Raw genomic sequence first — 27,284 nt, 5'->3', positions numbered from 1 at the left:
GTCTCACTCTTTAATTAATTATTAATTTATAATGAATTACAATCATTAGATGCACACGAATGAATAATCAAGAAATGGGGTAAAATTTATTATGCTGAATTAATGATCTAATAACCAAATATTTTAACTGAGCAATGAATGTGCCAGATTTTATAATATGGTGATGAAGGTTAAAATTATAATTGGAAGCATGATAGTTAAAAACTTGTTTTAAAATTGAGTTTATATGTTTTTTTTTCATCAAAATATTTTTATCTGTTATCAAAAAAAAAAAAAAAATATTTTTATCAACATTCTAAACATTTATTTTTCGATTTTTTTTATTATAATTTTACATTTTACAATTTTTTATCCCCTTTTATTTTCAAGTAAAAAATTAATTTTAACTACCTTGATTGGAAGTTAAAAAAGGATATATATGGAAACAAAAATATAAACAATCTAATAAAACAAACTTATTTTATGGATTTGATGTTTGTCATTTTAAAGGACATAAGTTATGTAATTTTAGAAGAGAGATAGACACAAGAAATAAAAATCATGAAAAAAAAATAGGTGATTTTTTTAATTTAAATTTTAAATAAAAAATATTATTTTGTGTCTATCCCTATTTTAATAATTTTATATTATTTAAATGACAAATATTTTTTTCCTTATTTTATTCTTCTATAAACGGGGGAGAGAAGCGTTTATAAAAAAGAAAAGAAAAGGGGAGAGAAGCAGGGGAAAAAACGAAAAAAAAAGGGGGGGCTTGTGTGTTCTTTTTGTTGCTTATATTTACCCGAGCCCAATAGCGTTCTTATTCTGCAAAGCAGTGCATTCTGTCCAGAGGCACGAGGACAGTTGAAGTTGAAGTAGTACACTTGAAATGGAGACGAATTCGAATGCTTCACAACCAGAAATGGTGTTAGAAACCCTAAGAAGAAGAGGTTGGTTTTTGGAAGACACAGACCAATTGAAGGCCATCATCGTTATTCAATCCGCACTAGCCGAGGACCGTTCTAAGGTGGCAGATTCTGTGGAGTTGGAGCTCCTCAATTCGGATATTCGATCGTTCGGATCCAAGTCGTTGCCCGAACCGTCTCTTCTTCGCAACCCTTCTTCCTATCTTCACGGCCCCAAAGTCCTTCAGGCAAAATTACTAGCCCTCCCAAACCCTTATTTTCATTTCTCCTTTTTTTGATTTCTTTTTTTCTAAAGAAAATAAGATTAGTGAGCTTATGAAAACTGTGTGTGTAGCTTTGTTAACGGAATAAAGTTCTGGGTTGGTGTTGTTGCTCATGTTTTTTTTATTTAATTTCTTCAAAAACGAAATCGGATAATGATTAGGTTTTATTGGTTTTGGCAGATATCTTCAGTGAAGGATATATCTCAGGGCAGTGTGGATGACATTTCAAGAAATTCAGGTGCTCGAAGACTTCTTAGATTATGTCTCACTGATGGTCACTCCGAGATAACTGCTGTAGAATATTCTCACATTCCATTTATGCCCGATAATGTGGTTCCGGGTACTAAGGTAATGCCATTCTTTCTATGTTTCTTATCGTGCAAAAGCTTAATTGAATGTATTGATAAAATATGAATAAGAGGTACAGATAGCAGAAGTTATATATAGCTGTGCAGAACAACGGAAAGAGAAAAAAAAGAAAAGGCAGGCTAAGCTAACCTAAGCTATCTAACGTACAAATAATAAAATAACAATATTCCGTTACAACCAGAAACGATATTATGTTATAATTAAATTCCTAAAAACTTCACGTGCTGTGCGAGCTTGAGTATCTCGTAACAATGTTTACTGTTTCTTTTGCTGCAACTGCATATGAAGTCTCGTATGATTGTTGACAGAAGGCATCGCATAATTTCTCTTGGCATTCGTAATTCTATAATAAACTTTTAGTAAATTAGATTGATTAATGTGTTGCCATGCAGATTTTGATTGCGGGATTTGCTGTGAGTAGATGCATGTTTGGACTATTTTGATTCATACAGTTATTTTTTTGTTGATCATTATAAATTTGCCTTGGTTGTTGATCTTGCTTTCTGTTGCAGTATGTGACTCAGTGATACCAATGTAATTATGTGATCTATTGCTTTCTCTCATTTTCTGTTATGTTTTTATTCTGTGAACCTGTATGTGTGTAGTCTTAAATTACTATGACCTTTTTATGATGCTATTGTTGTATTTCCGTTGTGCAGATCCGTCTGGAAAGTAAAGTTGTAGTTCATAATGGTATAGTTTGCTTAAATCCTAAAGTATTGACTGTATTGGGAGGTGTTGTTCAATCACTCTATGAAGAATGGCAGATGAACAAAAAATATTCAGGATTCTCCCGATCTTCTTTAAGACAGCGAGAGGATGGTGATACAGGTGGTCCTCCTCCATTTGTAAAGCTCCAGGTTGGATCTTCCTCAGGTCAAAAGGAACATCTTCTGTCTTTCTTTATTTCTTCTTTGCTAGTGCATGCACTGCTTTTCATGGACATTTTGTTTTTGGTTTTAGTCACTGCTGTTCACAATCAAGCAATTCTTATCATTAGCACACTATTATTGATAAATAAGTACATTGTTATATTGATGATCATTATCGTTAACCCTCTCCTCCCAAGGCCAGTACATTATTGACTTCTAATTATCTGTGAGGACTATACTTGATGGAGTAAATTACATTCACCTACAATATTTGGAAAACTTGCAAAAGCAACCCTTCTAGTTTTGAATGTTGCACTTCTTACCTTCTTTTTGAATTTCATGATGCATAGACCTCCTGTTAAATTTTTTCCAGACATTTTTATCTGGAGAAATAATTTGCAAACATGGACACTCCCTCCATACCAATTTCCATGCAATTGAAATAAACCATCAAGGGTGATCAGTGTAATACCCAAAACTAACTATTTTTATAGGTTTCATAAACCTCAAGGAAAGTCAGGGTAATTTACTTCATTGTTGATGTTTGAATGTTTGAGATCAGATCAGTGCAATGTTTGAATGAATATACCATATTTTGCAGTAATAGACTTTCAAATTCCAATTGGATTGCTTGCAATTCAGAACACATGAATAGTTCGTGTATAGTTGACAAAGAAGGTGATCTCTTGCAGGTTATGCAGATTATAACTCTAGAAGTAGTAAGCCCATTTCTGTGGTTAGTGAAGCTGAGATGAGGCCAACTGGTATTCAGCAAAACTCTAATCAGAATGTAGATATTTTGGATGTAAATCTAAAATCCAATTTGCCAGCAGAAAAAGCTGAAGATAAGCCTAGTAGTTCAGTTGCAAGGCCAAAAGAAGGTGTTGCCTTTGTCCGATCTTTTTCTGCTAATTGTTTTTTGTATATATTATTTAGTTATCTTGAGATGCATCTGAAATTAAGTCCAGGACAGAAAACAGTGCATCTGTAATTGATATTTTTTTCCTTGGTTGGAATGGCATATGCTTGTCAAGTAATAGATGAGTTTCAACATGTATTGAAAAGAAGTTTTTGTATATTGATATTGAATAAATTACATGAGTGAGTATTTATACAAGAAAGAATCGCTAAGAATGACTAAGCGATGACTAATCAATCCTATCACAATCCTAATCACAATCAATTCTAATCAATCACAATTAATCCTAATCAATCATAATCAATCCTAATCAATCATAATCAATCCTAATTAATAGGAAATAAAAACGGAAACATGTTTGAATTCTAATTTTCTACACTCCCCCTCAAGTTGGGAGGTAAATATTGATCATTCCCAACTTGCCAATCAAGTCTTCGAATGCTGGACGGTGTAGGCCCTTGGTAAGGACATCTGCCGTTTGCTCTTTGGTTGGAACATATATCAAATGCACACTTCCATCATCTAATTTTTCTTTGATGAAGTGACGATCAACTTCCACGTGCTTTGTTCGATCATGATGCACAGGATTTTGAGCAATGCTAACATCTGCCTTGTTGTCACAATATAGTTTTATTGGTAGGGAATATGAAATCTTCAACTCTTGAAGAAGTCTTCTTAACCAGATTCCTTCACAAACTCCATGAGCTAAAGCTCGAAATTCTGCTTCAGCACTACTTCTTGCAACCACTGTTTGCTTTTTGCTTCTCCAAGTAACAAGATTTCCCCACACATAGGTGCAATAGCCTGAGGTAGATCTTCTGTCTACTGATGAGCCTGCCCAATCTGCATCAGTGTAGATTTCAATTGTCCTTTTATACCCCTTTTTAAAGAATAATCCTCTTCCTGGAGTATTCTTGAGGTATCTAAGCACCCTATAGACTGCACTAAGATGCTTCTCCTTGGGTGAGTGCATGAATTGACTAATCATACTCACCGCAAAGGCAATGTCAGGACGCGTATGAGATAAGTAGATTAGTTTACCAACCAATCGCTGATATTGTTCTTTATCCACCTCATTCCCATCTTCAATACCTAACTTGGTATTAGGTTCCACAGGTGTCTCAGCAGGTTTACACCCTAACATTCCTGTTTCCAACAAAAGATCTAGAACATATTTCTTTTGTGTTAGAGTGATGCCTGTTTTGCTCCTAGCAACCATACCAAGGAAATATTTGAGAGTGCCAAGGTCTTTGAGTTCAAATTGAGCTGCTAGAAATTTCTTCAAGGTGTTCAATTCCTCAATATCATCACCTGTAAGAATTATATCATCTACATATACAATAAGAATAGCAATTTTACCATCCTTAGAGTGTTTGTGGAAGAGAGTATGATCAGTCTGTGCTTGAATGAAGCCTCTTCTTTTGACTGCTTGTGTGAATTTGTCGAACCATTCTCTGGGAGACTGTTTCAATCCATATAGAGACTTTTTTAGTTTACACACTGATTCATTTCCCCTTTCAAAACCAGGTGGAGGATCCATATAGACTTCTTCATGTAAGTCACCATTTAGGAATGCATTCTTCACATCTAACTGTTGCAGAGGCCAATCTAGATTGGCAGCAAGAGATAAGAGAACTCGGATGGTATTGACTTTAGCAACCGGAGCAAAAGTCTCATGATAATCTATCCCATGAGTCTGAGTGAAACCCTTTGCAACCAATCTTGCCTTGTATCTGTTGATGCTATTATCTGCATTGAATTTTATTGTAAACACCCATTTGCATCCTACTGCCTTTTTTCCTTTGGGTAGGGTCACTATCTCCCAAGTTCCATTTCTTTCTAAAGCATTCATTTCTTCAAAGACAGCATCCCTCCATTTTTTATCATTGAGAGCCTCATGTATATTTCTCGGTATCTTTGTACTATCCAACATAGTATTGAAAGCACGAAACCCTGGGGACAACTTTCCATATGAAATATGATTAGAAATAGGATGAGTAGTACAAGATCGAGTACCTTTTCTGAGAGCAATGGGCAAGTGTAGATCATTTTCACCATGACACTCAAGTATTGGGGTGCTGGAACTAGAACATGGTTCAGAATCCTGGCAGTGTAGAGGCTCTTGGTTATTCACACTTTGAGGAGGCTTTCGCCTGCTATAAACTTGTCCCCATGTTGAGGAGGCTCCTGATGGTGAGGATTCTGTAGCTCCCCCTGTTTCCAAAAGTAGAGGTAATACTGTGGCATTAATAGGTTCCCATGACTGATCTTCATCTACTCCTATAGACTCCCCCTGAAGAGAAGTCGAGGGGAAGAAAGGGTCATTCTCAGAAAAAGTGACATCCATAGAGACAAAGACCTTACGAAGAGAGGGTGAATAACACTTATAGCCACGTTGAGTAGGAGAATAACCAATAAAGACACACTGGAGAGACTTAGGATCAAGCTTAGACCGTTGATGGGAGGGAATATGGACAAATACAACACAACCAAATAACTTGAGAGGTAAGGAGGAGACACCTCGGAAGGAAGGGAAGATACGAACAAGACTAGAAAGAGGAGACTGAAATTTCAGAATGCGAGATGGCATTCGATTTATCAGATACGAGGCAGTGAGAACTGCCTCTCCCCAAAGATATTTAGGAACACTCGTGGTAAACATAAGAGCCCGAGCAACTTCAAGGAGATGTCGGTTTTTTCTTTCCGCAACTCCGTTTTGTTGGGGTGTGTCAGGACACGAGCTTTGGTGAAGGATGCCATGTTGGGAAAGATATTCTCCAAGAATAGAGTTAAAATACTCTTTGCCATTATCTGTACGAAGAATTTGTATAGCAACTTGGAATTGGGTTTGAACCATGGCATGAAATTTTTTAAACACGGATGCAGCATCGGACTTATCCTTTAGAAGATACACCCAACAAACTCGAGAATGGTCATCAATGAAGGTAATGAACCATCGAGTACCTGAAATATTTTTAACACGGGCTGGACCCCATATGTCGCTATGAATTAAGGAAAATGGGGAAGAGTCATGGTGAACTTTAGAAGGATAATGAGCACGAGTATGCTTGGCAAGTTGACAAATATCACAAGAAAACAAACTTGGACTTTTATTAATAAATAAGTTTGGCAACAACTTCTGAAGATAAATAAAATTTGGATGGCCTAGCCTACGATGCCACAGCATAACATCATTACATGAATCAAAAGGAAACATAGAGTTTTTTTCTACGAAAACAGCTTCATGATTCACATCCTCCTCAAAGTAGTAAAGTCCACCATCCTCTCTAGCACTGCCAATCATCCTCTCCGAGTCCTGTTCCTGAAAAACACAACCATGTGGAAAGAATTTAGCAAAGCAATGCAACTCAGAGGTGAGCTTGCTAATGGAAATGAGATTACAAGTCAGAGAAGGAACATAAAGAACTGATGTCAAAGTAATCAGCTCAGAAAGTTTAATGGTTCCGTGTCCCGCAATCTGGGAAAAACTGCCATCGGCGATCTTGACCCGAGAAGGTTCAGAATATGGAGTGTATGAACAAAACAAGCCAAGATTACCTGTCATATGATCAGAGGCTCCAGAATCAAGGATCCAATGATTTTGACTATCAACATGGAAAGTTGTACCTTGATGGACCACATGACTAGTGGCCTTAGGAGGTTGCTCGTGGTAATAAAAAGAGTGTTTTGAGGAAGCCATGAATAAAAAGAGAAGGGTTGACCGTTGATGAAAAATCAAGTTTTGTAAACTTTTGATCTGACCTCTGGAACAGGAAGGGGAGAAGCCGGCGAGAAGGTCAGTGCAAGTCGCGACGGAAAAAAAAACGTCTGGAAGGCGGCGCGTGGTGGCGCGTGCAGCGGCTGACGGCGATGGGTCCAGCGGTGGTCGACTCGTCGTATCCTTCTGAGTCGAATGGTCACCTCACTTTTTTGATCGGAGGTCAGTAAACTAGGTTTCTGTGTTGGACAGATTCAAGGCGGTGTTTAGGAGGTGTTTGACGGTGATGGAAGTGTTTGGATGGTTATTTCAGATTTGAATTAGGGTAGGAACGAACCCGCTCTGATACCATATTGAAAAGAAGTTTTTGTATATTGATATTGAATAAATTACATGAGTGAGTATTTATACAAGAAAGAATCGCTAAGAATGACTAAGCGATGACTAATCAATCCTATCACAATCCTAATCACAATCAATTCTAATCAATCATAATCAATCCTAATCAATCATAATCAATCCTAATTAATAGGAAATAAAAACGGAAACATGTTTGAATTCTAATTTTCTACAACATGATATCCCTCTAATTAAGAATGTATACACTAGGACGGCTAGAGATGACAACATAGGAGCTCGCAAGTGGAGGGATAGTAGACCTGGCAAAACGGGCCAACCTGCCCCAACCCGTTTAGGAAAGTGGGTTAAAAATTTCAACCCACCCTATTTAATAGCGGGTTGGTGGGTTGACCTGCCTATATAATTAAAAAATTAATATTTCATATTGATACGACACCAAGGGTAACTTAATAGCTTTCAGGATTATTGTAGATAACAACACCCCCCCTTAAGGATGCAATTCTGTTAGAAGGGAGGAATAATCATTGCTGAGGTGGCAAGATGGTTATAGGAGTTTGTTAAATAGAGCTAGAGGAGGCTGGAATTTGGGACTGGACTTGGGAGAGAGCTGCACCTCTCGAATGTGCTGCACCTTTGTTATTCGTATTTCTTTCTTTCTGCAAACTGTAGCTGCCAGTTGTAATTGTCTTTCTGTAATTTCCCCTCTTCACATACATAGTTGTAATGTTTTCTTATTTCAATATAGAAAATCCAGATTTATCTGGGCCAAAATCCTTTGTTTCTTTCTTTTTCTATTATTATCTGATCCAATCCTATCAATTGGTATCAGAGCTATCCGTTCCGGGTAGCTTTGAACCATGGCCTCTCGAAGTTAGAAGACAGCTATGGAGAAAGGAAATTTCCAATTTCTATGGAGAAGATAATGAGGCTTGGGGATGGTTAATCTATCTGGAACAATATTTTCAGGTTTAAAATCCATGAAGATGAGAAGTTGAAGGAGGCAATGAAAGGGCTTAGAAGGCGAGCTTTTAGTTGGTATAAATGTTGGAGTTGGCTCAATCCAAATACTAGTTGGTGGATGTTTTTAAAAGCATTTCTATAGCGTTACAAGCCTGAGATTTGCTTGGAAGAAGATGATACAGAATCGGAAATGCATAAAAAATCAGTGTTGGAGAAGCAGAAAATCATGAACAGAAAATTTGCTTGGAAGAAGATGATTTAGAATCGAAAATGCATAAAAAATCAGTGATGTAGAAGCCAATAATCATGAACAAAAATGAGGAGAGAAAGACGGTGAAAGAGGAGATGCGAGTTGTTGGCATAGATAGGAGTGAAATCCAACAAGGCACGTAGGAGATTGAAATGTAGAAGATAGCAGTGAAATTGCAGCCACCAGCATTGGTAGTCGACCCACCACCATCGTATCCGGACATGAATTTTTGTAAGAGACCCAACCATGAATGGAGGTGGCTATGAGCGTGTGGTGACAGGAAGAAAGAGAGACAAAGGAAGATGAAGCAAGGTTGGGTTTCTGCAATTCAGTGGGGACCTAGCTTAGGAAGGGAATTTCAGAATTTGGGCCACCTTATTATTGAGGTAGTCAAACGCAAATCATTCTCAAATCAGCCCAAGCCAACCTTAGGGATATTTTAGTTTCTCTGTTATATCAGAATTGGGCTTTTGAGCCGAAGAGTGAACTAAAAAATTATAGTGATATTTCAGTTTTTCTTTTATATTTGAATTGGTCTTCTAAGCCCAAGTTTGCACAAAACAACTTTAGTATATATCAAACTGACCAGAATAGCAGCACCTTCAAAACGAATATTGTTTTGTTCGCTGAATTGAAATCGAAGAATATGATAGCTGTTAGCGAGCAAAGTAGGTGGGTCTCAGCTATGTTCTTGCATAAAAGTGCAGCCACTGGGAGGTGGAGCCTCTATAGGGTCATGGAAGGAAAGTTCACTCCTTGGGTTATGGCCGGCATGGTGTCGTTACTCATTATCATCTTGAGAAGCATTGCAGGATGGAAAAATACAGCAAACCTATACTTCTGTGATACCAATAAAACAAGAGTTTTTGTGGGAATGGGAAAAGGAATCATTGTTCCATTTTTGGCAGGGAATAGAAGACACAATTGGGACCTCATCACAAATGGGACCAATTGGGCAGCGTTTAGCTCTCATGAGACCAAAGTAATCATGATCAAATTGAGGAACATACGAATACTGATTTGTTTTGTTTTTGAGAGACCCCAAATTAGTATATTTGCTTATTCAAAGGAAAGGATTACTGAAATAGAGGAATACATGGGCAGTGGATTTGTTTGTTATTTGGAAATGAACACCGGTTTTAACAAACGAGAAGCCATTTTTTATTTTGGTGCAGATTCCAATATTATGACAGAAATTATATATCCAAGGAGGGATGAGACAGATGTTCGAATAGTTATGGTTGGATCCTGGGCAGTTGATGTGAAGACACTTGCGGAAATAAAGTTTGCAAGGAGAGGTGATGGAACTTATATATCCAAGGAGGGATGAGACAGATGTTCGAATAGTTATGGTTGGATATTGGGCAGTTGATGTGAAGACACTTGCGGAAATAAAGTTTGCAAGGAGAGGTGATGGAACTCGTGTGGAAGAGAAATGGGACCTCGGTGGAAGATATCATGTCTCTTGCACAAGTGGGTCCTATCACTACAAGCATTGGGATCCCGGAGGCTAGTGCTCGGGGGATGACACTCACCTTGAGGACAAGGTGAAAATTTTAGAGGGGAGTATTGATACGACGCCAAGGGTGACTTAATAGCTTTAGGGAATATTCTAGATAACAACACACACACCTTAAGGAGGAATAATCATTGCCGAGGTGGCAAGGTGGTTACAAGAGTTTGTTAAATAAAGCTAATGGCATGTGAGAGAGGAGGCTGGGATATGGGACTGGAATTGGGAGAGTTGCACATCTCGAATGTGCTGCACCTTTGTTATTCATAGTTCTTTTTTTCTGCAAACTGTAGCTGCTAGTTGTAATTGTCTTTATGTAATTTCCCTTCTTCACATCCATAGTTGTGACGTTTTCTTATTTCAATATAGAAAATCTCGATTTATCTAGGCCAAAATCTTTTGTTTCTTTCTTTTTATGTTATTATCTGATCCAATCATATCACATATTTTCATAAACTTATTCCAAAATTAATAACAATGAAAGACTGGTTTATTGCTCCCTAAAATTGCTCCTCACAACATATGATGGAAAGAAATAGGGCAATAATAACATACACATGATCTATCTTGCAAAGAACTTTTGGAATTTCTAAACCTATAGGTTGTTTTGATGAATCGACATCGCAACACAAATGCTTTAATCTGTTTAGTCACTGTACCATGATCTCTTCAATATGTCAAAACACTCCATATCTGGAATCTAGGAAAAAAAAAACTAATACTAATTGAATTTGTAAATGTCAAGAAACAAATTTTCTAACTTTAGTAATTGATAAAGAAAATAAGTTTAATTTCTTAGCTAAAATAATCCAATCATGCCAAATGTAAACAGATTGGTATAAGAGCAGAAGGTAACACTAACGCCATTGTCAAACACAAAACATATAGACATAATAGGAATAGAAGGCTGATACAACTGGTTCAGATGAATGATAAAATAAGACTAGAAACAAGGTTTTTGGTCCAGAAGGAACATTCTTCTGGGATTTTCTGTATATTGATTACTGACAAAGTACAAACGAGAAATTAATACAAAGACTACACTCAGCTACAATGGAAAACTTCTCTCTAACAAAGTAAAGGACAATAAACGAAATTAAGAAGAAGAAATGATAGCTCAACACGTTCGAGAGGTGTTGATTCTCTTCCAGTCCCAATGCTCAATTGTCTACCCTTTCTTCTGGCCAGGACCTTGCCTAAATATTCCCTTCAACCAACTGCCACGTCATCATTCCTTCCATTCGCACCATTCGCACTACTAACCACCTCAACAATATTGCTCTGCTCATTTCCCATATTATTCTGTCTGACTTCAGCCTCCTTTCCAATTGTTCCTCTTTTTTTCTCTTGACTTCTTCCCACTATTTCCTTTTTTTTAATTATGTATTAGGTGGCATTATTAAAATTATCAAACCAAGCACTGCTACGGACACATTACCCAAAAGCTGGCAGCAAAATCAATGAAGAAAAAGGAAGGTGATAACGTTACCCAAAAAAAAAACGCTGGCTTTTTCAATAAAATATTTATTTTACCCCTCACTTATTCTGGACTTTTCCTATTATACCCTTAAATGATACTCAAATTTACAAAATGCTGCCACCGTGCTCTTACGTTTCTTTTTCTCCTCTAAATGTCTGTAACTTCTCTTCCTTTTCCTGTAGCGGCGCGATAGCGCCGCAAGAGCTGCCGTCCGCCACCGCCGCAACCGGCCGCTACTGACCGCTACCGGAAACCGTCGCGTCGCGGTGCGAAAATAGCGGTTGGGTGCCGCAACACGCAACTGAAGCGCTAATGCGCGCTAAAGCGGCGCGATTTCAATCATAGTCTGTAACAACTTGGAGACTTCATCAATTGGAGAAATTGCAAAGTACGAATGTAATAACAAGGGTGGGTCACAACCATACAGCACTTTAAAAGGAGTGGTACCTGTTGAATCCTTATAAGAGGTATTGTACCAGAATTCGGCCCAATGTAACCATGAAGGTCAAGTTTTTGGCTTAGGACCAAAAAAACACCTCAGATATGTCTCTAAACAATGATTTACCACCTCAGTTTGACCACTAGACTGGGGATGGTATGCAGTGCTAAACTTGAGTTGGGTCCCTGTACATTTGAACAAAGCAGTCCAAAAAGAACTGAGAAAGACCTTGTCTCTATCACTCACAATTGAAGTAGGGAATCCATGAAGTCTCACCACTTCTTTGATCAAAACCAATGCCACCTCTCTTGCTGTATAAGGATGAGTAAGAGGAATAAAATGAGCAAAACTTAGATAAGCGATCTACCACCACAAAAATAGTGTCAACCCCTTGAGCCTTCGGTAAACCTCCAACAAAATCAATTAAAATATGCACCCAAACTTGAGTTGGTATTGGCAGTGGTTGCAAAAGTCTCGCTGGAGACAGATTTTGGCATTTATTTTGTTGACATATAGCACAAGCAGCCACAAATTGCTTACTTTGTCCTCTCATCCCTTCCCAATATGCTAAGGCTGCCACTCTTTTATAGGTACGTAAAAAGCCTGAATGACCTCCAACACAAGAATTGTGGAATTCATCTAATATTATAGGGATGAACTTGGAATTCTTTGGTAAAACCAATCTCCCTTTAAAAAATAATCGTCCCCCACATAGAGAAAAATTTGGATGAGCCTTTGGGTCCGTTATTAAACCCAGCATGATGTTACGTAATTTCTCATCCGCTTGTAACTCATCGTTCAAATCCCCACACCCAATTGGATCCACACAAGTTAAAGCTGAAAATTGTACCTGTCGAGACAGCGCATCAGCCACGACGTTCTCCCTTCTAGGTTGATAAAGAATCCCGAAATCATATCCCAATAGCTTGGTAACCCATTTTTGTTGTTCTTCCCCTAACACCTGCTGCTCCATTAAGAATTTCAGGCTTTTTTGGTTCTCCCTTTAAAAAATAATCGTCCCCCACATAGAGAAAAATTTGGATGAGCCTTTGGGTTCGTTATTAAACCCAGCATGATGTTACGTAATTTCTCATTCGCTTGTAACTCATCGTTCAAATCCCCACACCCAATTGGATCCACACAAGTTAAAGCTGAAAATTGTACCTGTCGAGACAGCGCATCAGCCACGACGTTCTCCCTTCCCAGTTGATAAAGAATCCCGAAATCATATCCCAATAGCTTGGTAACCCATTTTTGTTGTTCTTCCCCTAACACCCGCTGCTCCATTAAGAATTTCAGGCTTTTTTGGTCTGTTTTAATGGTAAAATGATGCCCCAACAAATAAGATCTCCATTTTTGAACCGCAAATACAATAGCCATCAACTCTTTTTCATAGATTGATTTCTCCCGAGCTCTTTTAGAAAACCCTTGGCTGATGAAACTCAGGGGACGACCCTCCTGCATTAACACAGCACCCAGCTCACGTCCTGATGCATTTGTGACCACCATAAAAGGCTTGTTAAAGTCTGGCAGAGTTAGCATTGGAAGTGTACTCATGGCTGTCTTGAGCTTGTCAAAGGCTATCTGTGCTTGTTCATCCCACATAAAGTTGTTCTTCTTCAATAAATCAGTCAATGGTTTAGCTATTTTACCGTAGTCCTTGACAAATTTTCTGTAATAACCCGTTAATCCCAAGAAGCCCCTTAACGCTTTAATATCCTTCGGACTCTGCCACTGAAGCATAGCCTCTACCTTTTTAGGATCTGCACGAACTCCTTCATGAGAGATAATATGACCCAAGTATTCCACTTGTTGCAACGCAAATTCACACTTTTTGCGATTAGCCACCAATCTGTTGCTCCTCAAGGCTTCAAATACAGACCTCAAATGCCCCACATGCTCCGCACGACTGTTGCTATAAATCAAAATGTCATAAAAAAAAAACCAAAACAAACTTACGAAGGAATGGTATGAGAATCTCATTCATCAGAGAATTGAAGGTAGATGGAGCATTAGTAAGCCCAAATGGCATCACCACATACTCGTAATGGCCTTCATGCGTACGAAAGGCTGTTTTTGAGATGTCTTCCTCCTTCATCCTAATCTGATGATATCCAGCTTTAAGGTCCAATTTCGAGAACACCTTACCTCCCAACTCATCCAACAGCTCCTCGATGACCGGAATAGGGAACCTGTAAGGTCTAATATTGGGTATCTCACTTCTTGCCTTGAGCGTGATTGCATGATCCTGTTTCCTTTTTGGAGGTAACTCACTTGGCTCTTGAAATATTTCATCAAACTCCAACAATAGCTGATGAAGTTTTGGCCACAATTCTTCAGGGGTTGAGTTTGTAGACGTCGCCCAATGCTGATCAACCACGAACCATTGTCCCTCTACTGACAATGTTTTAACCATTGAACGAATAGAGTTGGTCGTCCTAATTTTGGACAAAGCTGGATCCCCCTTCAACTCTATCTCCTTTCCTCTTACGCAAACCTTCAATGTGAGAGTGTTAAAGTCAACCTTCATTTCCCCCCAACTTTTCAGCCAATCCAACCCCAGTATAACTTCAGCTCCTCCTAACTCGAATAGGAACAAATCTTGCTGCGATTTTTCCCCTTGAAGATCGATGTCAACCCTTCTGCATACCCCTTGGCACTCCACTTTATACCCGTCTCCTACTTCCACCTTATATATGGGAGTATCCTCCACCGTCAGCTTCAAACGGTCCACCACCGTTTTTGCAACAAAATTGTGAGACGCTCCACAGTCCACCATCATCACTAACCTTTCTCCCTGAATCGAACCCCAGAACTTCATGGTTTGGTTCGAAGAGAGCCCTAATAAACTGTACATTGATAGCTGCAATGCCACTTCCTCTTCTGTCGGTGGATCATCAGTTGCGCCTTCGTTCTTTAGATCCGGAACTCCGTCTACCTCATCTTCGTCATCGATAACCAGCAGATTAAGTTGGGGAAATTTGCAACGATGAGTGGGGTTCCAAAGCTCCCCTCACTTAAAACATAAGCCTTTCTTTGACCGCTCATGGAGCTCGGTTTGAGATAACCTTCTCCCATCAATCTTAGAAGCTTGGCTACCTACGCTTTCAGTGACCCGAGCGTTAACACCTGCGTTACTTTGAAGATTATGTGGAGATGAGACATTACACGTGTCCCCACCTGTCGCTTGCAAGCTGGGCCGCGTGTCATGCGATTGGCCTGTGTGACTTAAGTTGGTCACGTGTCTGGCACTGTTGGAGCCCCATGCATTTCTATTGGGCTGGTTCATGCGATTGAGCCCACCCCATTTTCCCCCAATACCAAACCCATCCTGAACCCAAGCCTGGTTCCTCTTCTCCAACAATGTCGTCTCTTTCATCAATTCTCACAAGTTGGTCAAATATTTTTGCAACAACTCCGTTCTCAGCCCCTCATTCAACCCATGAAGCCAGATCTCTTTAAGCATTTGATCATCGCGCATAATGTAAAGGGCTAATGATCTTTTCAAACTCGGCAAGAAACGCTGCGACACTTCCCGTTTGCCGGAGATTCATCAACGTTTGGTAAGGGCTACCCATCGTTTCAATGGTGAACCTCTCCAACACCTCTGCTCGAAAATCGGCCCAAGTGGTGTTTGGATTGTTTCTCTCCCACACTTGGAACCAATTAAGAGCGGCACCATCCAAGACCACCATAACCGCATCGATCTTGTCTTGTTCACCAATGCTATTCACTAAAAAGTACCTCTCCACCTTTGTCAGCCATGCATACACCTCTTCACCACTAAATCTGGGCATCTCCAGACGAAGAGTTCTTCCTCCCCTTACTATTGCTTCAGCTCGATTGTCACCCCACTCAGATTCCATGGAATTATGGCTTCTCCGACGAGAACGTCCACGTCTACGTTGTCCCTCCTGGCTGTTACTGCCTCTGTTTCTTCGATCACCTTGTAACATCTGTAAGATCTCAGTCAATCTCTGATATGTCCTTCTAAATCGTTCCTCCTCCAGTTCTTCATTCTGATGGAAACGTTCGTCTATCGCCTCAATTCGTGCATGCATCGTTCTCGTCAATACCATTCAAACACCCCTGGATCAAACTGCTCTGATACCAGTTGATACAACTGGTTCAGATGAATGATAAAATAAGACTAGAAACAAGGTTTTTGGTCCAGAAGGAACATCCTTCTGGGATTTTCTGTATATTGATTACTAACAAAGTACAAACGAGAAATTAATACAAAGACTACACTCAGCTACAATGGAAAACTTCTCTCTAACAAAGTAAAGGACAATAAACGAAATTAAGAAGAAGAAATGATAGCTCAACACGTTCGAGAGATGTTGATTCTCTCCCGGTCCCAATGCCCAATTGTCTACCCTTTCTTTTGGCCAGGACCTTGCCTAAATATTCCCTTCAACCAACTGCCACATCATCATTCCCACCATTCGCACTTCCATTCGCACCATTCACACTACTAACCACCTCAACAATATTGCTCTGCCCATTTCCCATATTATTCTGTCTGACGTCAGCCTCCTTTCCAATTGTTAATTGTTCCTCTGCTTCTCCTTATAGAATAAGTACGTAAGATCATCGTATCAAAGGCATTATGCAAATTGAAGGCAACCCATAATGATTATTTATATAACACTTGAATGAATGAGAAGAAAAGAGAAAGGTACCTTGGGGGAATGAGGGAAAGACCCTTGTAGAAATAAGGGTCTGGGGAGACTTGGGGGCACATACCCTTGTGAAGATTGAGTTTCTCACGCGACTTGAGGGATGGGGCTGCTCTGTTAGTGCAAATAAGAAAGTAACACTGGAGAATGAGTGGCTTAGTTTCACTGTTCCAGAGAATTTCACTTATATTGGGTTAGTGGGTTGGGATTCATAACCCAACTTCAAAAGCTAGCTCAAAGGGTGGGAATGCCCAAGGCTTTATAAACCCTACATTAATTGTCCATAGAACCAATGTGGGACTCCAAGTCGCATACCTTGCAAATGGGTCCTACCATTCGTAACAGAGCCGTACAATATTGGATGATTATACAGATTATTTGATAATATACGTGTTCATACCCTACATTATTGATTCTTTACAACTGGTATTAGAGCCTTCCACTATGTCTCCCAGCTGCAATCGAGTTGCACTGGTGGTGACATTGGCATTGCAGTATTTGCCCAGGGCTAGTAAAAGACTAGCGCAAAGCCAGCTCGCGTGGGCACCTGGGCTGGGGAGCGTGGTGGAATGTTAGGACCCGTTTGTAAGGTATAATCTTGGAGTTCACATTAGTTGTATGGGAAACTAATGTGGAGTTTATAAGGCCTTAGACACTCCCACCCTTTGAGCTAGCTTTTGGGGTAGTGTATTCCAAGGTTCTTATCAGAAAACATTGAGATCATTTTCCGAATTGACTCTCTATCAACATTGGGAGAGGTCAACAATTGTATATCCCAGGAAATGAAATTTGTTCTAGGAGATAAATAGGTTACTTTGAGATGCAACCCATCTCTCATTCAAATGGAGTCCATTTTCAGAGGTACGAGCAAGTCAATGTGAGCTTGGGGGGTTGGATTTTAGATTGCATTTGCCATCTTAGAAGGCAAAATTTAGCATCTAGAGCCTCTAATGTGTTTGCCTCTCACATTTCTCAGTCATTCATTGTCGGTTCATGCTCCTAACAAGTTAGTCTATAAGTGTGAGCTAATGGCAATTGTCATGGCTCTCAAGAAGTGGTGCCATTATATCCTTGGTCAAAGTTTTAAGGTTCAAACTAACTAAAAGAACCTTAAACATCTATTGGAGCAAAGAGTTTTTGGTGCAGCTTTATGGATTGTGGGCTACCCTCTCAATATTGAGTACTGACCCTGCGTTGAGAATAAGGCAGTTGATGCCTTGTCTCGGCTAGATGACACGTGCATTGACAAGATGGAGTTGTGATTGTTTTGGAAGTTTTGGCGAATCCCAATTCTATCATTATGGATTTGCTACTGAATGCTACCGATCATTCTATTTACAAGTCTCTTAAGAGTACATTGTTTGCGATGAAATTATAGGATTTTAGGTGTAGATGGAGGAGAAAAGATAAAGAGAATAATAGAGATTGGATATTATGTGTTATGTTGATTGATATATGATTACAAAAGACAAAGTGACTTGTAAATATCGAGAAAAATGGAAAACCATTTATCGACATTGGAGGAAAAGCTGACGCCATGGTTCACTAATAGCGAAGAACGTTCAAGACATTTGGAGGAAGGAATAGAACATCGGTTTCGTCAATCCGAAGCGGTGCAAGAAGATCTGAGACGAATTATCAATGGAATGATATTGGATCGAGGTCGAACCAGAGATAATGGAGGATTAGGAGGATCGAACGGAGAAACCAATGGAACGAATGGGGCTCCGACTGGCATAGGAGTTAATGGAGGCACACCCGGAGCTGGTGGCCCGAGCGATGGTGGCGGCGCTAGCAGCACGAACGGAGGGATTGCTGGTGGGAACGCAGGAACAAACGATAACTCCATGAGAAGGTTGGAGTTACCCCTATTTGATGGGGAAGATGCTTTTGGATGGATCCATCAAGCAGAGCGTTATTTCACCATTAATGGAATCCCTGAAGCTGAGAAATTGTCATCGGTTTTGATAGTCTTGGAAGGTAAGGCTCTCGATTGATTCCAGTGGTGGGAGAGTCAAAATCCTGGAGCTAATTGGGAGCAATTCAGGTCGCAAGTGTTGAGGCGTTTTCAAAGGGTCACTGCGAATTGCACGTTCGCGCCATTGCTAAGGCTGAAGCAAGACGGAAGCGTGAAGGAGTACAGGGAAGAGTTTGAGAGGGAGGCTGGGCCTTTGGGCTATGCTGATGGTAACATGCTCAGGGATATTTGGTTAAATGGGCTGAAGGATGAGATTGTGGTGGAATTAAACATTAGGGGACATGACATGGCACTATCTGAATTGATGGATCTGGCCCAATTTGTGGAAGAAAGGAACGAAGTTTACGCTATTGGACGAACGAGTAATTGGAGTGGGGTTAAGGCCCATTCAAATTTTAACGTTAAGGCCCAAAATAATTATCCTTATCGCAACGCTGAAATTAAACAGGGTGTCGGCACGTAAGGGACACGCGTCTCTGTGAAGACCACTCAAGGTCCAACCTTATCTCCAAATCAGACTCTAAGCCCTAACTGAGTTGGTGAGAGTGTCGCGAATACAGGGAGAACAAACTCACGGCGGCTCTCCAACAAAGAATGGCAGGAGAAAATGGCGAAGGGAGAATGTTTTTACTGTCAAGAGAAGTTCGTAAGGGGTCATAGGTTCAAAAACAACAAGCAATTTCATCTCCTTTTGATTGAGGAGGATGACGAAGAGGATGAGGGAAGTGGCTTACGGGTTCCGGATCGGCTCGAAGAGGCTGATGATAGGGAGTTACTTCTGTCCCTGCACAGTATTATGGGGTTAACATCGAATCAAGCTCTCAAACTATGGGGAATCATCGCCCAACAAGAAGTAGTAATTTTGATTGGTTGTGGGGCCTCAAGTAACTTCATCAGCCCTAAGGTTGCTCGCGTCGCTGGATTGCCAGTAAGTTCGACACCTCAATATGTAGTGGAATTCGGCGACAGTCACTAGGTGCGATGTCAAGGTGTGTGTGAAAACGTCGTGGTTCACATGCAAGGGGTGGAGATTAGGCTGGATTTGTTCCTTTTTGATTTTGGAGGAGTGGACGTAGTCCTTGGATTGGATTGGCTTAAGACGTTGGGTGAAGTGAAGGCAAATTTCAGGGAACTTACATTGCGGTTTGATAATGGTGGCAGTGAGGTGTTGGTACAGGGGCATCCATCCTTGTCCAAGGCGGTTGTTTCTTTAAAGTCCATGCTGAAGACTTTGGACTCTGAGTATGAAGGGTTTGTCATAGCTCCATAACCGGCTTGTATGGATGATAATAGGGAAGAAGAGCATCATGTCCAGTGATTGGGGGGGGCGTTATCTAATCTGTTGGTTGAATTTGATACGGTGTTCGTTTTCCCTCCAGGATTGCCACCTCCGCGTTCTCATGATCATGCAATAGAATTACTTCCTGGTAACCCCATTCCCAACATTAGACCCTACAAATATCCTCACCATCAGAAGAATGAAATCGAGAAATTAGTTGGGGAATTATTGGCTATGGGTCATATACAACCAAGTACTAGCCCATATTCGTGTCCGTTTATTCTTATCAAGAAAAAAGATGGAAGCTGGCATGTGTGTGTCGACTACAGGGCCTTAAATAAAATCACAGTTCCCAATAAGTTTCCGATTCCAGCCATTGATGAACTGCTTGATGAAATTGGTGGTGCCCGAATATTTTCCAAGTTGGATCTCAAGTCGGGCTATCATCAGATCCGTATGCGTGAAGAGGACATTCCCAAGACGGCATTTCGGACTCACGAAGGTCATTATGAATATCTTGTAATGCCTTTTGATGTTTGTAATGGTCCGTCCACGTTCCAGGCTCTCATGAATGAGGTATTGCGTCCATTCTTACGCAAATGTGCTTTGGTATTTTTTGATGATATTCTTATTTACAGTAAAGATCCCGAAGCCCATATCGGTCATCTGCGAGATATTCTTCAAGTGATGAAGGACCATAGCCTATTTCTGAACCGAAAGAAGTGTGAATTTGGGCGTTCTCAGATCGAATACTTGGGTCATATTGTAACTACAGCTGGGGTTATGGTTGATCCTGCTAAGATTTCGGCTATGCTTGATGGCCGGCTCCATGAAATGTAAAGGGATTACGTGGGTTCTTGGGATTGACTGGTTATTACCACAAGTTCGTCAAGGACTATGGGAAGATAGCTCGACCTCTTACTGCTTTGCTTAAAAAAGATGGGTTCCAGTGACATGAGGAAGCACAAGTCTCTTTTGATATGTTGAAAACTGCTATGACCACAGTTCCCGTATTGGCATTGCCGGATTTCTCCCAAGAGTTTATAGTCGAAACCGACGCGTCAGGCAGAGGGGTGGGAGCTGTATTGTTGCAAAAGGATAGGCCCATTGCTTTTCTCAGTCGTGGGTTCAGTGAACGGGCTTTGGTTAAATCTGTGTATGAAAAAGAGCTTATGGCGATTGTTTTTGCGGTGACTAAATGGCGTCATTATTTGATGGGACGTCATTTCATTATCCGTACTGATCAGAGAAGTTTGCGTTTTTTGACGGATCAAAGGTTGTTGTCTGAAGACCAACAAAAGTGGGTTTCGAATCTATTTGGTTTTGACTTCACTATTGTATTTCGTCCAGGTAAAGAAAATACGGTTGCTGATTCTTTATCTAGACAAATGTGTTTTAATGCTATGACACAGATGCAATTTGATGGATGGGATGTGATCCAGAATGAATTACAACAAGATGCAAGGTTCAACAAGGTGAATCAAGAGTTATTGATAGACCCTTCGGCTCATGAGGGGTTCGTTTTGCAAGGTGGGCGGTTATTTTATAAAAACCGACTGGTATTGGCTAAATCTTCTTCTTGGATCCCAAAAATTCTTAAGGAATTTCATGATTCTGTGGTTGGGGGGCATTCTGGGTTCCACAAAACATACAAGCGCATCACTAATTGTGTCTTTTGGGAAGGCATGCGCAAGGATGTTCATGCTCATGTGACAGCTTGTGAGATTTGCCAACGTAACAAACATTCCACATTGGCTCCTGCGGGTTTATTGCAGCCACTTCCCATTCCATCACAGGTTTGGAATGACATTGCTATGGACTTTGTAGGGGGTCTCCCTATTTCTAATGGGTTTGACACTATTTTGGTGGTGATTGATCGTTTACTAAATACACTCATTTCCTTGCTCTTAAATATCCTTTTTCTGCGAAAGAGGTAGCCAATTTGTTCATTAAAGAGATTGTGCGTTTGCATGGATTTCCACTGTCCATTGTTTCTGATAGAGATAGGTTGTTCATGAGTTCTTTCTAGGTAGAGTTGTTTCGTAAGGCTGGAACGTCCTTGAAGTTTTCTTCCGCTTATCATCCTCAATCCAATTGTCAGACGGAGGTTACGAATAAGTGTGTTGAAACGTATCTTCGATGTTTTTGCCACCCTCGTCCCAAACAATGGATTCTTTGATTACATTGGGCGGAATTTTGGTTTAATACCAATTACCATGAATCTGCTGGTATGACCCCATTTAAAGCTTTATATGGACGGGATGCTCCTACTTTGTTTCGCAGTGGCAATCACCCATCACGTTTGGATGCCGTGGAACAATTGCTTAAGGATCGGGATGTGATTTTGCAAGATTTGCAACAGAATTTGGCACAAGCTCAGTGTCGGTTTAAACAGTATGCTGATAGAAAACGTCGGGATGTTGTATTCCAAATTGGTGAGTGGGTGTTTTTAAAACTGCAACCGTACCGCCTGAAGTCTCTAGCGACGAAAATTAATGAGAAGCTTAGCCCCCGTTTTTATGGCCCTTACAAGGTGGTTGAACGCATTGGGGCTGCCGCTTACAAATTGTGTTTGCCTAGTGGATCCAAAGTACACCCTGTTGTCCATGTGTCTCTTCTTAAGGGTGCTGTCCAGCCATCAACGTTGGTGCAACCCTTGCCTCTTATGCTGTCCGATTCATGGGAGTTAGTGGTTCAACCATTTCAAGTGCTGCAACATCGTCTTCATCCCAATGGTTTCACTGAGGTGTTGATTCAGTGGAAAAATCTTCCTGACTTTGAGAATTCATGGGAGTTAGCTTCTTCTATTTTGCAACGTTTTCCTGAGTTTCACCTTGAGGACAAGGTGAAAGATTTGGGGGGGAGTTTTGTAACAAAGCCAATTAAGGTGTACCGTAGGCGAGGTCGTAGGGTATCTGAGGTTGATGTGGAAGAAGTTAGTGTTGATGACTTGGCAGCTGATGTGGTGTAGGAGAGTATGATGAGAATAGGCAGTTATGGGTGAGGAGTGGTGTAGTACGCGTGTGTAGGATGGCAAGTTGTTATATGTAGTATGAGGAGTGGAGAGAGGATTATTCATTCAGTCAGTTAGTGAGTGAGTAGAAGGAGAGAATAGAGCACTCTCGAATTGCTCTAGTTGTAACAGACGTTCAGTCTTTCCCTTATTTTCAATACCAAAGAAATTATACCCAAAAGCCTTGTTTCTTCATTTTAATTGTTCTGTTAATTGTTTAATTACTGCTGTCACCATTACATTGTTCCTTCATGATTGAAAGGTCATGGGTTCGAATCCAGGAAACAGTCTTTTTACAATTATGTAAGGGTAAGGCTGCGTACAAGGATTGCTCCCGTCCCACACTCGCTATTTGGGTATAATAGGGAGTGGTGTTTTTTTTTATTAGTCCATCACTCCAACTTTATTCCGCTTCCCCATTTGGTGGTCGTTTGTAATTTTTCCACACCTACAAATGCCTTTTTGTAGTGCTGTACAAGCTTGGGAAGAAGTCAGCCATCAAGAAATTCGTGACCACTTGTGAAATATGCTAATGAAGAAAAACTCAAGCCATTAGTCCAGCAGGGCTTGAACCACTGTCTATCCCGAAACAACTATGGGATGATATTTCCATTGATTTTGTGAATGAAGTTCCAAGAACATGGGATACTGACACCATTTTGTGGGGGTGGATTGAGAAAATTCTGCCATTTTTTGCCTCTTTGCATTCATGTATATCCAAGACCGTGGCTGATCTATTTTGTAATGAGATAATTAGATTGCATGGTTTCCCTCACTCCATTGTTTCTGACCGATTGATTGCTCCTTAGAACTTTTTGGTCATAAGACTTGGAACTCTTTTAAGACCGTGGGAGTCTAGCTCAATTTCACTAGCACCCGAGCCTAGATACCTATTGTGGTTTCTTTGTGCTCATCGACCCAGGGACTGGGTTCAATGGCTTCCTTGGGTGGAGTATTGGTTCAATACTTTCTACCACAGTTCATTGAGTATCACTTCATTCCTTGCCCTCTATAGACAAGATCCACCTGTTCTTTTGCATTTGGTATCTGATGGAAGCAGTGTGTCTGATGTTGAGGCTATATTGCAGGCTTGTAACAGCATCCTTGATGAACTGAAGCATCATTTACTTCATGCTCAGCAGACAATTAAATAGACGGCAGATGGAAGATGTGGGATATGGATCTGGTTGTGGGATATATGGTTTTTCTCAAGCTGCAACCATACGGCTTCCTGTCCCTTGCCAACCATCCTAATGAGAAGCTGACTCCATGCTTCTATGATCCTTTTGAAGCATTGGAGAAAATTGGCAAGGTGGCTAATCGCTTGAAACTCCTTCCAGATGCATGCATACATTTTGTTTTTCACATTTCTTAATTGAAGAAGCTAGTCAGATTCTTCCACAGCCATTGCCTCCTTGCTTGCAAGATGATTTAGAACTTTAGCTGGTTCGTGAAGAGTTGCTGCAGACTCGCTACGGTATAAAAATGGACATTTGGAGGTGTTAAGTGGCACAGTCTTCCACCTTGTAAACATTCTTGAGGAGATTTTGTTGAGGTTGATGAGCATTTTTGAGAATTTCATCTTGAGGACAAGCTGAAGCTGAATTGATACATCTCTAATTAAAGTGTGCACTAGGAAGGCTAGAGATGAGAACAAAGGAGTAAGCACCACACGGGAGGGGAAGAGTTAGTTACTTAGAGCCTTTTGGAATAGTCCAGCCGGCAACCTATGATTGGAGGGATAGCATAATTCAGTTACTAGTGGAGTTTTAAAATAAGGATGGTGTAAAGAACCTAGAACCTTGGGATACACCACCCCAAAAGCTAGCTTTAAGGGTGGGAGTGCCCAAGGCCTTATAAACTCCACATTAGTTGCACATACAACCAATGTGGGACTATATATCTCAACACGCCCCCTCACACAAGAGTGGATGATGCAACAGGCCTAGCCTATCTGTGCTAAGAAATTCCACAAGAGAAAGTGGGGGACGGCGAGGCTCTGATACCATGTAAAGAACCTTGGGATACACCACCCCAAAAGCTAGCTCAAAGGGTGGGAGTGCCTAAGTCCTTATAAACTCCACATTAGTTGCTCATACAACCAATGTGGGACTATATATCTCAACACGCCCCCTTACACGAAAGCCCTTTGGGCTTGAAGTGTGGACAATGCAATAGGCCCAGCCTACCTGTGCTAAGAAACTCCACAAGAGAAAGTGGGGGACGGCGAGGCTCTAGTACCATGTAAAGAACCTTGGGATACACCACCCCAAAAGCTAGCTCAAAGGGTGGGAGTGCCTAAGGTCTTATAAACTCCACATTAGTTGCACATACAACCAATGTGGGACTATATATCTCAACACGCCCCCTCACACGAGAGCCCTTTGGGCTTGAAGCGTGGACAATGCAACAGGTCCAGCCTACCTGTGCTAAGAAACTCCACAACAGAAAGTGGAGGATGGCGAGGCTCTGATACCGTGTAAAGAACCTTGGGATACACCACCCCAAAAGCTAGCTCAAAGGGTGGGAGTGCTCAAAGCCTTATAAACTCCACATTAATTGCACATACAACCGATGTGGGACTATATATCTCAACACGTCCCCTCACACGAGAGCCCATTGGGCTTGAAGAGTGGACAATGCAACAGGCCCAGTCTACCTGTGCTAAGAAACGCCACAAGAGAAAGTGGGGGTGGCAAGGCTCTGATACCGTGTAAAGAACTTTGGGATAAACCACCCCAAAAGCTAGCTCAAAGGGTGGGAGTGCCCAAGACCTTATAAACTCCACATTAGTTGCACATACAACCAATGTGGGACTATATATCTCAACAGATGGCTCGGAGGAAGAGTAGGTTTGAATTGGGTGGTATTGGACGAGAAGGTTTTAAGGTTATTGAATGGCTTAGAAGAGCAGGGTTTTCTCGAATAACCTAGATCCTTTGTATTCTGTTATTTCAGATTCAATACACTACTTACATTTCAGTTTTCTCCTACCTTTTGGTCTTTGATAATTCAGGATCCTATCACAAAATAAATAATCGGAGTTGATTCAAAACCCATACCAACTGCCCTGGAAAAGCGATTAGCTGGTTTGATGTTTCATTCATGTCTCTTAGCTTATGTATAGAGGCCAGAAGTCATTTGGAATGAACTCTGATCAATCAAATTTTAGAAATGATATAAAATGAGAATAAAAAAAATGCCTTTATTGATGTGTAAGGTGCAATAGGTTTTTTATTTGAAATGAACAATACTAGCCTGAATCCATTCTTTATTAACATATATTGTCGTTTTTCTCTGATTGTATTATTGTGATATTGATGTTTGACCCCTTTTACAGTTGTTGAATCTGTTCCCGTGCAAAATCAAGCGGCTGCCCAAAAATTACTTCAGAAACTGAATCACCCAAATCAGGATAATAGGCATCCTAGAGGTCGGAAACATAGGGGTAAGGGGAAAGAAGAAGATCCTGTTGTATTTACTCTTGAAGAATACGAAAATAGAAAGGCCCAGGCAAAGCCATCTAATAAAGAAAGGGTTCTAGATACTACCCGTGATGAGAATCTTGCTTGGCAGCTTCAGAATCAATTCAACCTTGAAGATCGGGTCAGTAGCTTATCTGTGTTTATTGGTATTTGTGAATTGTGCTGTTTTGTTTGTTTTTCCTATTCTTTCTACCTTAGCAATATTTTTCCAATGTCCTATATCTGACTTGTTCAGGCACAAATGGGCTCTCATGAGGCGAAGGCACGAGATATTAGGATGAGTATGTTCACATATGAAAGGGATTCTGATGGCAGCCATCACATGGCACAAAGAGGAAGAGGTAGAGGAAGGGGAAGAGGGAGGGGGAGGGGAAGATATGGTTAAATATCTTGCTTTCTTGTGCCTTGGATATTTTTGTTCTTCCTTTCTTTTTCATTTAGATTAATCAGTGAATTTTTGTCCCCCTCTTTTATATATATATATATATATATATATATATATATATATATGGGTTAAGTGGATGTCATGTGACTTGACATAAGGTTTGGTGCGGTCTAAAAATTATAACTTGTTAAAGTTGTGTTTTTTTCTCTCTTTAGAATTTAACTATGTACTTCTAGTAGTACATAGTTATAATATTAAAGTTTTTTTTTTTCTCTTAGTAATTTTGGAGACAATTGTGAGGTGACGTAAAAGAGAAAAAAAAATAACTTTAATATTATAATTATGTATTACACGTAATACATAGTTATAATTTTTTGATCGGATCAAACTTTAGATCCGATCACGTGATAAATC

General features: G+C 40.3%; 1 protein-coding gene across 2 annotated transcripts; it reads left to right on the top strand.

Moving 5' to 3' along the window:
- The first annotated feature begins 753 nt into the window (after nucleotides 1-753).
- Nucleotides 754-27,003, top strand: LOC133283840 (uncharacterized). Of its 2 annotated transcripts, none has more exons than XM_061480754.1 (6): nucleotides 754-1,132; nucleotides 1,349-1,516; nucleotides 2,197-2,368; nucleotides 3,102-3,290; nucleotides 26,341-26,606; nucleotides 26,721-27,003. In XM_061480754.1, exons 1-6 carry the CDS (start codon nucleotides 869-871, stop codon nucleotides 26,868-26,870), a joined length of 1,209 nt encoding a protein of 402 aa, XP_061336738.1. In that variant the 5' UTR covers nucleotides 754-868; the 3' UTR covers nucleotides 26,871-27,003. The 2 variants fall into 2 exon arrangements, with proteins under 2 accessions (XP_061336738.1, XP_061336737.1); XM_061480753.1 differs by having other exon boundaries at nucleotides 2,197-2,413; nucleotides 26,721-27,002.
- Nucleotides 27,004-27,284: the final 281 nt, after the last annotated feature.

Source organism: Gastrolobium bilobum, unplaced genomic scaffold, assembly GCF_033153095.1.
Source record: "Gastrolobium bilobum isolate Gb01-03AN ecotype WA unplaced genomic scaffold, APGP_CSIRO_Gbil_v1 utg15969, whole genome shotgun sequence".
NCBI lineage: Eukaryota > Viridiplantae > Streptophyta > Magnoliopsida > Fabales > Fabaceae > Gastrolobium > Gastrolobium bilobum.
This window is presented reverse-complemented; position numbering and strand designations above follow the sequence as displayed.

What these genes read in the sequence shown, in the direction of transcription:
- LOC133283840 (XM_061480753.1), top strand. Translation starts at nt 869, where the DNA reads ATGGAGACGAATTCGAATGCTTCACAACCAGAAATGGTGTTAGAAACC. An exon ending in CCAGGTTGGATCTTCCTCAG is followed by an intron (nt 2,414 to 3,101) that starts GTCAAAAGGAAC and finishes GATCTCTTGCAG; the next exon opens with GTTATGCAGATTATAACTCT. An exon ending in AATTCAACCTTGAAGATCGG is followed by an intron (nt 26,607 to 26,720) that starts GTCAGTAGCTTA and finishes TGACTTGTTCAG; the next exon opens with GCACAAATGGGCTCTCATGA.